Here is a 12083-nt window from a genome sequence, read left to right as displayed (position 1 = left end):
GGTTCCCAAGTCCTAGCAACAAAAAGGTCATTACTTGCAACATTTCAGATATTTCACCAAAGTCTTTAAAAAAAAAAAATTGCTCAAAAACTGAAACAAGAAAGCAACGCAGGAAAAGAATCCCGCTGGTCATAATCCAGTCTTTGTTACTTGCTAGGACTGCCAAGACTGGAAGAGTGACTCCTCAGCCAAAAGTCAGAAATTCATAATATGTCCTTCAATTTCAGGAACTAAGTACTTCACATTAATGATTTTTTTTCTTTTTAGCAGAAGAAAAATCTTAAAGTTAGTCAAGTCTCTATTTTTTAAAGACAAATGGCAAAGATCTAGATGGATTTTCGTGTGGTAATCAAGATTGCACATCTACTTTGAAGTGAAACCAGTACTAGACTTTTTAATAAAACTAGAAGCCACGCTTAATCATTCTGATTCTCTATAATTCTTCCCAAATTATCCACAATAAGTACATTGTTTTTACAATGTTTAAAATATAGGTAAAAATGTTAACTTGTAAACTATTGCTGGTTGCTTGTGGCTTACACCAGTAAATCCTAGCAACTCAGGTGGTTAAGCTATAAGGATCACAGTTCAAAGATGTAATTATCATGGTTCTATGCCAGCCAACCTGGACAAGAAACATCTGTAATACACTTTATCTCCTGTTAACTAACCAAACCAGCTGGAAGTGGAAGAGTAACTCGAGTGGTAGTGCACTAGCCATAAACAACAAATCTCACAAACATCACTCAAACCCTGGACAAGCACTACGTATGTAATTCTAGTAACCTTTTCCTTTTACCTTGTCTGAAGTCATACATCCTAGACAGACCAGATTCTCTTATGATATCACATACTCTTTCTTAACCTAACCATAATTAGATCATGTTTAATGTCTTTCTTGTCTAGCCCTACCCAAGCCCTAAAACTGGAGCTTTGGGGGGCTCTGTTCAAAGCTTCTGGATGAACAGATCAGAAGTTTCTGACAAGAGACACATACTATGACCCATGTTCAAATGTACAACCTATATGGAAAACACATCTAAATATCTACCTCCAGCCAAGACCTCTGGTCCAACTCCAGACTCTTAAAGAACTGCCAAATAGAAATCTTGTTTTGAGAAGTATTTTGTTTTTTTTTCCATTTTGCTTTACTTTGGTTTTGGTGCTAGGGACTGAACACAGGGACCCATGCATACTAAACACACACTCCACCACTGAAATACTGAGCCTCCAAACCTCTATGTGGTTGCTTCAGGAGCACTTCAAACTCCTTACAATTAAAACCGTACTACCGCCAGGGACTAATGACTCACATTTGTAATTCTAACTACACAAGAGGCTGAGATCTAGAGGATAAAAACTTGCAAACTGTCCAAGAACAAAAATCCTTCAGACTCAATTTCCAAAATAAACAGCAAAAAGTCGGCTGCCTGCCAGGCTCAAGTGGTGGAGTAACAACCAAGCAAGCAAATCAAGCAAGTGCTACACTGAGTTTGAACCTCAGTAATGCAGAAAAAAAAATACTATTTTCTTCCACAAGTCAGTTTTCTCCATTTCCACACCTCAGTCAATAGCATGCATCTACCCTGTTTCCCAAGAAAAAGCTCAAGTCATTCTTGCCAACAGGTTCCTCCTGTTGGTAACATGTTACCAATCCCTATCCATTCCAGGCCCTCAATATCTTCTATCATCCTAGTCTGAACCAAGATGAAAAGACTCCCTAAAAGTTTCAATATTTTCGGGCCAGGAGTTTGGCCTCGTGATGAGTGCCTGCCTAGCATGCACAAAGACCCCGGCTCAATTCCTCGGTACCACATACACAGAAAAAGCCAGAAGTGGTGCAGTGGCTCAGGGTAGAATACTAGCCTTGAGGAAAGCCCAAGGATAGTGCTCAGACCCTGAGCTCAAGCCCAGGACTGGCAAAAAAAAAAAAAAAGTTTCAGTATTTCCAATGTTTTCTTCAAATTGCTTTTGCAATGCCCTGTCACTCAATACTGCATATCTGATATTATTCATACACTTTGTATACCCTTCACAAATTGCAATTAAATACAGTCCAAAAAATAGTCATGTTCTACTATTTCAGACATTCCTAGTACAACAAACGTACAGCATCAAGTAAGATTCATCAAATGCGAAAACTTATAAAAGGAAGAGTAACAAAGACCACAGCATTAAAGAAAATAAGACACTCAAAAGTAACTTCATTATCTATTCAATGTCTATTCATTAGTTCTACAATTGTTTTGGAACTCACTAAGTCCACTTTAGATGAATTCCACAAACTATCTCCTTAAGCCCCTAACTACTGTTCTCTTTAAAAAAACATTTCTCCAGGACCTCTGAGCACATCATTTGGGGTTGTTTGTCTGTTTTGTGGGGAGGCTCACATTCCACTAGAATGGTGAAAGAGAATTAGGACCTGGAATGGAAAGGAATGGTAACTAGCTACAGATGAGAGAAAAAAGAAAGGAACTGGAGAGAAGGATTTTTTTTTTCTTTTGCCAGTCCTAGGGCTTGAACTTTAGGCCTGGGCACTGTCCCTGAGCTTCTTTCACCCAAGGCTAGCACTCTACCACTTCAGCTACAGTGCTATTTCCAGGCTTTTCTGTGTATGTGGTACTGAGGAATGGAACCTAGGGTTTCATGCATACTAGGCAAGCACTCTACCACTAGGCTAAATTTCCAGACCCTCCCCCCTCCTTAAAAAAAATAGTAATAATGAGGTATCAGTAGCCCAGGCTGGCCTCCAACTCAGTCCTTCAGGGCTAGCCTCTCTAGTGTTAGGATTACAGATTACAGGTGTGCATGCACCTGTTATTATTTTTAAGAAAGGGGGATTTTAGCCGGGCCCCAGTGGCTCATGCCTGTAATCCTAGCTACTCAGGAGGCTGAGATCTGAGGCTAGCAGTTCAAAGTCAGCCAGGGCAAGAAACTCCGTGATAGTCTCATTTCTAATCAACCACCAGAAAACCAGAAGTGGCACTGTGGCTCAAGTGGTAGAGTGCTAGTGTTGAGGTAGGAGCGCAGGAACAGCACCCAGGCCCCCAGCTCAAGCCCCACGACCACCAAAAAAAAGGGGGGAGTCTTTGAAATACTGATTTATGAAAATATCCAAGCACATACCTGCTATTGTATTTACTTTCAAAAGTATTTCCTGCATATCACTTTAGCTGGGTGCTGGTGGCTCACACCAGTAATCCTAGTTACTCAGGAGAATTGAGGATCAGTTTGAAGACAGCTTAGGTAAGAAAGTCCACGAAACTCTTATCTCCAGAAAAAACCTGGAAGTGGAACTACAGCTCAAGAGGTAAAACACTAGCCTTGAGCAAAAACGAACTCAGGAAGCCCAGGCCCTGAATTAAAGCACAAGCTGGATGTAGTGATACTGATCCTATATTCCTAGCTACTTGGGATATAGAGATAAAACGTCACGGCCAGATGGGCATCATAACAAAACCTCATCTCCTTAAGATAAAAAAATATTTAATTGTTATTATAAAGTTAATATACAGAAGAGTTATAGTTACCTAAGTCAGGTAAAAAGTACTTTTTTTTTTTTGTCAAGTCATGGGGCTTGAACTCAGGACCTGGGTGCTGTCCCTAGCTTTTTTTTTTAATTTTTTTTTTAAATCAAGGTTAATGCTCTATCACTTTGAGCCACAGCTCTACTTCTAGTTTTCTTGTAGTTAGAAATGAGTCCCAAGGACTTTCTGGCTAGGGCTGGGTTCAAAACTGTGATCCTCAGACCTCTATCTCCTGAGTAGCTAGGATTACAGATACAAGCCATAGGCCATCAGCACCCAGCAAGACAGTGTCCCCCTGTCCCTTGCTCTCTCATTTTTCCCTCCTGTCCCCACCCACAAGTTGTACAGTTCATTTTCAACATAGTGTCTAATGAGTAACACTGCTAAATTTTTTTCACCCTTTGCCCCATTTCTGTGCCCCTTTACTTTCCCAAAGATAAACAAGACAAAAAGAAAACCAAAACAGCAACAAAAGCAAAGCCATTCCATTTCTTGGAGTTCATTTGGATAAACATTCTATATGATCAGATGCATAAAAATAAATAAATTTAAAATAAAGTCTATTCTCCCAATCTGAGATTCTACTACCCACCCATCAACTATAGGTAAAAAAAAAATATTCAGGGGGGGAAAAAAACAGTATTGAACACATATACTTTTTTTCTTGTCAAAAGCCCTCTAAGCAATACAACCTAACAGCCACTTACATAGTATTGACATTGCATTAAATAGTTTAAGTAATGTAAAGATGACAAGTATACAAAATATGAGGCCAAACACAACAAACTTGCATATCCAAGATTCTGGTATCTGCTAAGCTTCTGGAACCAATCCCCCACGGAAGAAAGATGATTTGTCACAATAATTAACTATAATATGTAGTTACTAAAAAAAGAAATTGTTGTTGTTGTCCTAGTCCTGACACTTGAACTCAGGGCCTACATGCTATCTCTGGCCTTTTGTGCTCAAGGCTGGTATTCTACTACTAGAGCCACAGCTCTACTGCTCGCTTACTTTATTTATTCATTCTTTCATTTAGTAGTTAACAGAAGAGTCTCATAGACCTTCCTGCCCAGGGTTGGCTTCCACTGCAATCCCCAAATCTCAGCCTTCTAAGGAGCTAGGATTACAGGCATAGCCCCTGCAATTTTTAAATAATTTTAAATAATCTGCTCAACTGGCCATCACACCTCTCCCACAATTTCACCCTTACACAGCCACTGCCACTTTATGAAAATTACCAGCTCTTTCAAAATTTTTGAATTAAAAAACTAAGCAAAAGCAATTAGGAGAGAAATATACAGAGGCAAGGATCAAATAAGTACATTCTAACCAGACCTGCCTAAGTTGTGAAGAGGAATTCCATTAAAAAACAATATACTGTACTGCCTAAAACTTCTCTTTCAAAGATATTTAACATTTTTAGCTGGGCACCAGTGGCTCACATCTGTCATTTTAGTTATTTAATAGGTTGAGACTGGGATGATCATAGTTGGAGGCCAACTTTGGCAGAAAAACACAAAAGGATCCAACTGCATGGAGAGAAAATAGATATGATAGTGCTTGCCTATGATACCATCAACAACCAGGGAAAGCCTAAAGGAGTTAGATTTCAACAAAGACATGCCCCCAGCAGGAATCAAAAACAACCAGCAACAGGCAAGGTGGAAGGCTAGCTCAAGTCACAGAGCCTAAGGACCTGAGTTCAAATCCCAGTACAAACAAAATTTTAAAAATTAAGTAACTTTTAACAATATCAGTAGAAATGGAAGTCACATGCACATGAGTTTAAATTCTCTTAACACCTAGGACAAGAGTCTTGGTTTCGAGACAGAGCCTTTAGTCATCAACTCGAAGATGCTTATATTTTTCATCAACATCTCTAAAATTAAAGAGTTCTTTATATATAACACATGGCTCCTTAGAGTTAGAAACTTTTTTTTCTTGGTGGCAGTCCTGGGGCTTGAACTCAGGATAAGGTGATGCCCCTGAGGTTTTTGGCTGGCACTTTACCACTTGAGCCACAGCTCCACTTCTGGCTTTTTGGTGATTAATAGAGATAAGAGTCTCATGAGCTTTCCTGACCAAGCTGGCTTTGAATTACAATTCTCAGATCTCAATCTCCTGAGTAGCTAGGATTGCAGGTATGAGCCTTGCTGAAATAATGCCTTGCTGAAATAATGGTACATTTTATCATGGATATAATTTAATGCAACTCAACATTTAATCTTCAATTTTTCCCCCCAGTCTTGGGGCCTGGGCACTGTCCCTGAGCCTCCTTGTGCTCAAGGCTAGAGCTCTACTACTTGGGCCACAGCACCAGTTCCAGCTTTTTCTAATTAGTTTATTGGAGGTAAGAGTCTCATGGCTGGCTTCAAACTGTGATCCTCAGATCTCAGTCTCCCGAGTAGCTATAATCACAGGTATGAGCCACTGGAGCCCAGCAAAATCTTGTAAATTTTAAGAGTAGGACTGACCTTGTAAATACAAAGCTTAAAGTATTAAAGAAGACATTCTAAAAGCACAAAAGATTGCATATAGAAAAAGAAAACAGTTTCTACTTATAAATTCAGACAAAAACCATTTTCTTTTCTCTCCACAAGTTCCCAGCTCAAAAGATACAGAAGTTGGGCCAGGTTGTTAGCCTAGTGGTAGAGTGCTTGTCTAGCATTCAGGAAGACCTGGGTTCAATTCCTTGGTACCACATACATAGAAAAAAGCCAGAAATGGTGCTGTGGCTCAAATAGTAGAGCTCTAGCCTTGAGAAATCCCAAGAACAGTGCCCAGGTTCTGAGTTCAAGGCCCAGGACTGGTAAAAAATAAAAATAAAAAATAAAAATAAATTTAAAAAATTGTTAAAAAGACCCAGAAATCAGGTCAAGACAATGCAATAGCCACTGCCAGAGTAGACAGTTCCTTTTCTCATTTATATATTTTAATATGCAATGAGCTCAGTTGCAGATCTGACTTGGATCTAGCAGTGGAACTAATATTTGCATAAAAACTGCTACTGAAAAAGTCAAATGACTCAGAGACTGCACACTTAACTTGCACCTATCACTGTACATAAATTATACCTCAACAAAGTTGACTTTTACAAAGGTAAATAAGATTAAGAATGCTTCATTAAAAAGAAAACTATACCCAGGTGCCAAGGGTTCACACCTGTAAGCCTAGCTACTCAGGAGGCAGATATCTGAGGATCATGGTTTGAAGCTAGCTTGGATAGCAAAATCCATGAGATTTCTAAACTCCAATTAGCAACCAAAAAAAGCCAGGGGCAGGGAGTTTGGCCTTAGTGGTAGAGTGCTTGCCCAACATGCAGGAAGCCCTTGGTTCGATCCGTTAGTACCATATACACAGAAAAAGTCAGTGGTGCTGTGATTCAAATGGTAGAGCGCTAGCCTTGAGAAAGCCTAAGGACAGTGCCCAGGCCCTGAGTTCAAGCTCCAGGACTGGCCAAAAAAAAAAAAAAGCCAGGATTGGAGCTGTGCCTTAACTGATAGAGCACTAGCCTTGAACAACAAAAAATTAAAAGTCAGGAACAACACTCAGGCCTTGAGTTCAAGCCCCAGGACTAGCACAAAAAAAAGAGGGAAAGGGAAAGCAAAAAAATAATAATAACTAAGCATAGTAGGAATTAAAGAAAAAAATCTGAAAAATCAAACGCCATATATAATGAAAATACAAATAAATTTTTAGAAAAAACATATAAAACATTAAAATTCACACCAAAATTTAGAAAACAAAATAATTTATTGAATAAATTGAAATGACATTAAAAATCCTCTCCAAAAAAAAAAAAAAGAAAAAAATCTAGACCCAAATGTTGCTATGCATAAAGCCTGCAAACCAGTCTCAACTGCTTTTGAAAAGAGGTTAAAGAAAAGCTACCCAACTCATTTTATGATTCTGTTATAACACTGATACCAACACAAATTAAGAACTGTCCCAGAATCAGCAGGAATAGGGAGGAATTATAATATTATAAAGCAAAATCAACAGATGTTGATTCTACACAAGCCAATGATGGATTGAATGGGAAAAGATTTGGGTTTTGTACAACATCAACAGAAACAGAAACACCAGAGAAGCCAATCTGGTAAGAAAGAACTCAGTCAGAACTAGAAAAACCAGGTAGTTTACCCAGAAAGCAAATGAAAAGTAGGATTCATGTACAGAAAGAAAACAAAAAACAGATCTTTGAGAAATATTCAGACAGAAAGGTCTGATCAATAATGTCAAGGGCTTAGAGACATTCAAAAAAATAAATAAAAGTGGAAGTGGTGCTGTGAGTCAAGTGGTAAGAGCACCAGCCTTGAGCTAAAGAGCTCAAGGACAATACCCAAGCCCAGAGTTCTCTACAACCAACAAAAACAAACAGGTAATCTGAAAAGTGAGACTTGGAGAAGTCTTAAAAAAGGCAGAACAGAAGACTGAAAAGGGTTGAAGGAAAAAAAAAAATCAGCAAATAACAAAAGATTCCTTTTCCAACCAGTCCATGCTACTTATCTTTGTGCCATTCTAGAACTCATCCTTCTGAATGTCTCTGGGACTTAGACCTTAAGCTCCATGAAGGCAAGATCTGTAACTGTGAAAACATCCTTTGGCCTTGCACAGTATGCTGGAATAAAGTAACTATTCTCCAAATGAAAAAAAAATAGATAAATGAAAGCCAAGGAAAAGCATTTCAAGGATGTGAGATATGGCTGGGAATATAGATCAGTAGTACAAGCTTGCTTACTATGTGAAGGCCCTGGGTTCCATCCCAGCCAGCACCCCCTCCCCCCCAACACACAGAAGAGTTCAGCACATAGTTCAGAAAGAGAATTGAAAATTGTTATCACACCATTCAGCAAGACTGAGAAAGGATGTTAATTAGAGTATTATTTCCTTTGTGAAGATGAAATTCAATCGACAAAGGGTTAAGAAGTCAGTGGATGGCCACTTAGTTCAGGGAGGAAAAGCACTCTTGGCTGTCTGTACAGAAGGAATTATGAATGACTAAATTTTAATTTTATTTCAATTTTTCTCTACTTTGCCATTTCTCTTTAATGATCATGAATTACTTTTATAAGGAAATAAAAACTTTTAAAAATGTTAATATAATTTTAAAAGAAAAAGCCGCAACACAGTTTAGAAGAATAACAAATCTTAAGGAAAGGTTGAAGAAATCTTACATACATTTGTAACTGACAGAAGCCAAAAAGAACTGAGAGGATAACTCATGATACACGTAGTAAGGAAAGCAGAAAAAGATGTAGTAACACCAAATGTGTTAAATATTTTTATATTTCTTATATTGCAGGAATCGTGTGTGTCTCTTTCCCTAAAAGAAGCAGATGAAAAAAGGAATTCAGTGAAAGAAACTGCCACTGGATCCTTTAATATTTTCAATGAAGGGTGAGAGTTAAGTGAAGAAAGTTAAAAAGGCTTGAAATGGACCCCAGAGAGACTGTGAAGAGGAAACAAAATGTAAAAATTAAAATAAAAAAATAAAGTACTGGTTCTTTTAAAAAATGCATTCCAAATTTCAATCAGCTTTTTAAGCGCCTCGGTCTAGTCTCTACAGCCCATACTGTTGCTTTAAACTTAGACAGATAAATAATTCTGGTTCATGATCTCTTTTTTTTTATTTCAACAACCGAAACCAATGGTAAGCGTTTAAGTTACCTTCTACTTTAATTCAAAGTTAATCTCCTCTCATAACTAACCACAACCAGGGAGTTTTCAAACAATAGACTATTTCAAGTGAGAATCACTGGAAATCATTTCTTTGCAGAGTTCGGTTTTTTGTTGTTGTTTTTTTTTTTTAAAACACTCATCCGCCTGCATACGATGCGCTGGGTTCAAATCCCAGCTCACTTAAGCTGTGTGATTTAACCTCTCTAGCATCTCGGCTTGCAACTCTTCTGAAACCACGAGGGTTGCAAATAAAGTAGGATCAGTGCCCGACGTGACACAGGTGTCAACTCCGTGCTAAGTAAGGTCCTGGAGACAGTTGGACACACGCACTCCAACCAGATTGCAACTCCAAGCGGTGCAATCACGGAAAGCCAGACCCTAACGCACAGCGTATTATTTTTCTTCCCTGACGCAAGTGCATTTTTTTTCCCTTGCCAAACCTTTCCACTAGGAGGTCTGGAGGGGGAGGGGGCGAGGAAGTGGGGGGGGGGGGGACGTGCGATCAGCAAAAGTTGTCTGAAACTCCAGTGCAGAATCACCACAGACGGTCATGGCAGCCGAGGCCGCGCGGGACAACAGGTGAGCCGGCACTCGGGGACCCCGGGAGGAGCGCGGCCCGGCCCCGGCCCCTCCACCGCCCGCCACACTCTCTCGTCCCTGCTCCCTTCTGGCCAGTGCACCCCGAGACAAATCCCCCACCGCCAAGCGCGCGGCTGCGGGGCGCCCTGGCCGTGGCAGGGTTCCAGAAGCGTCCATGGAGCGGCTTTCGCCCTCGACCGCCTTACCCCAAACTCGGCCCGAGCCTCCGAGGCCGGCGAGGGAACAAAGAGGGGCCGAGCGGCGGGCCCCGACGGGCGCCGGGAGCCGCGCGGCCTGACTGGCCGGCCCGCTGGGCCCCCTGGGCCAAACTTCACCGCCCCGCTCGGGCCTGCCACCCCGCCGCGGCCGGCCTCGCCTCACGCACGCACTTCCCGACCGACCAACTCACCGGGAGCCCGGGGAAGTCATCCTCCTGCCCTCGGCACCGGGCGGGCCGGCGGGCGCCGAGAGCCTCGGGGGCTCGGCCTCCGCCCTCAGCGTGCAGTGGCCCGGTCGCCCCTCGCGAGGCCGTGCGGTCCTCGTCTCGCGCGGCCCGATGCGCAGGAGCCGAAGCCTTCCTGCCCGCTCGTCCTCCTCCTCCTCCTCCTCCTCCTCTTCCCCCTCCTCCTCCTCCTGCGCTAGGCCGGCAGGCGGGTTCCAATCTCGGCAGCCGTCGCCGCCTCAGCCGCCGCCGACGCTCGCACGCGGGGGAGGGGCCGCGCGGGTGCAGGGGCTGGGGGGGAGGGGCGGCCTCCGAGAGAGTCGGCGCGGCCCGAGCGCGCGCGCGCGCAGGCACGCGCGTGGCCTGAGATGAACGCCCGAACGCGCCGCGCGCACGCGCGCTCCGGACTCGCGCGCGGGGCCCGCCCCGCCCCCCACCCCACCCCCCCCGGGACGCGAAAGGAGCCGAGCGAGCGGCGGAAGCGCCCGAAGGTGAAGGGGGGGGAGTGAGCGGGAGGGGCGTCCACGGAGCCCGGCGCCCCGCTGCCGGGGAGTAGAGCCAGTCGCCGGCAAGGGGGCGCCGGGCTGCTGTGAGGAGGGGGGCTTCTGCTCTGCGCGGGCCCTCCGGCCGCTCTCGCCGTGGCAGGGCCTCTCTGAGGAAGGAGAGCCGGGCAGACTCGGGGCGCAGGCGACGGGGCGTGGCCGGGCCCGCTCTTCCCCCCCCCCTCAGCCCAGCCCTGGGACCCCGGACCCCTGCTCCTGGTCGACGCTCACTCTCCGCCGCAGTGCCCAGGCAGTGGGTGTGAGCCAGGGAGCCCCTGGACGGCGCCCAGGTGGGGAATGGCCCCGTGGTGGTAGAAGGCTTCCCGACAAAGGGAAGAAAAATGTGGTCACGCCGCATTCATGGAGCACCCACCCACCGCTCCCGGGTTCCGGCGCTGGGCTCGGGGCCAGCGCCGAGCCGGGGCGGGGAGGCGGCGGGCGTGCACGGGGGCTGCGGGGAAACGCTGGGCGTTTCCCGGTCTCCGCGGCAGATCCCGGGCCGCCCGAGCGCGCACGGATCGCTGTGATCTGCGATCCTGTGAATTCCACAGGCGTAAGATAAGGAAGGAAGGGAGCCCAGCCGAACTGAAGTCAGCGCGCTATAAATACTGCTCTCATCTACCTCGGGCTCCCTCTCCAAATGACCTCGAATACCCTCCTGACTGTCAGTCCTTCCATTTGGGGGAAAAATGCAAGTAATTCAGGACCTCTCGGCTTCCCTTTCCCTTCATTCTACGTGCACAATGCCAGGGCTTGTATGTAAAAGGACAAAGACATGGGCCCTCCCCTTCTAACCAAATGTGACCTTAACAGTCTCCTTAATTATTTCAACAAATGTGTCGTACTCAATTAAGACACTTTGCATAAGGTACTTCAAGCCTCTTTAAAATATCAGTATTAAAACGGTTTTTTAAAAAATGAAAGAAAGGAAAAAAATGTTCCAGACGCTCGTAAGTTTTATTTACACGTGTTCTGCTCAAAAGAGATGCCTGAATTCCAAAGTATTATCTAATAATAATTTCGGTGTATATGTTTAAGTTCCCATGTATTCTTGTCTTTTTATTTTTGTCCCCCTTTCACCTTTGTCTTAAAGAGCCACCGACACCCTCCAAGCCACAGATACCCTCCGTCATTCCAAATTGTTTTTCAGTTCTGCTTTCTATGCTGACCTTTGGTTTGTTTTTTGTTTTTTGGTTGTTTTTTTTTTTTTTTGAGCTGTTTACCTGTCTCAGATTTGAGAGTTATCTATTACAGTATCTTGCCATGGCGGAAGAATATGATACCAGAGACCTTGTGCATCAACTCAAA

General features: G+C 43.7%; 1 protein-coding gene and 1 long non-coding RNA gene across 3 annotated transcripts in view; one reads left to right on the top strand and one right to left on the bottom strand.

The window, feature by feature from the left end:
- The window catches only part of LOC150054372 (golgin subfamily A member 2-like), a 63124-nt gene extending 54096 nt beyond the window's left edge, over positions 1 to 9028 (top strand). The window contains exon 2 of the mRNA XM_090346725.1: positions 8836 to 9028. Within this exon, the coding sequence (XP_090202851.1) occupies positions 8836 to 8934 (99 nt within the window). The 3' untranslated portion in view covers positions 8935 to 9028. The remainder of the gene's footprint in view (positions 1 to 8835) is intronic.
- The window catches only part of LOC150054371 (uncharacterized), an 86118-nt gene extending 75749 nt beyond the window's left edge, over positions 1 to 10369 (bottom strand). For both annotated transcript variants that reach the window (XR_016537861.1, XR_016537860.1), the window contains exon 1: positions 10201 to 10369. This is a non-coding gene — a long non-coding RNA (uncharacterized LOC150054371). The remainder of the gene's footprint in view (positions 1 to 10200) is intronic.
- Between the last annotated feature and the right edge of the window lie 1714 nt (positions 10370 to 12083).

Source organism: Megascapheus bottae, chromosome 15 (genome assembly GCF_031878675.1).
Source record: "Megascapheus bottae isolate mThoBot1 chromosome 15, mThoBot2.hap1, whole genome shotgun sequence".
In the NCBI taxonomy this organism is placed as follows: Eukaryota; Metazoa; Chordata; class Mammalia; order Rodentia; family Geomyidae; genus Megascapheus; species Megascapheus bottae.
Note: the sequence above shows the minus strand (reverse complement) of the source record. Positions and strands in the feature narration are given on the sequence as shown.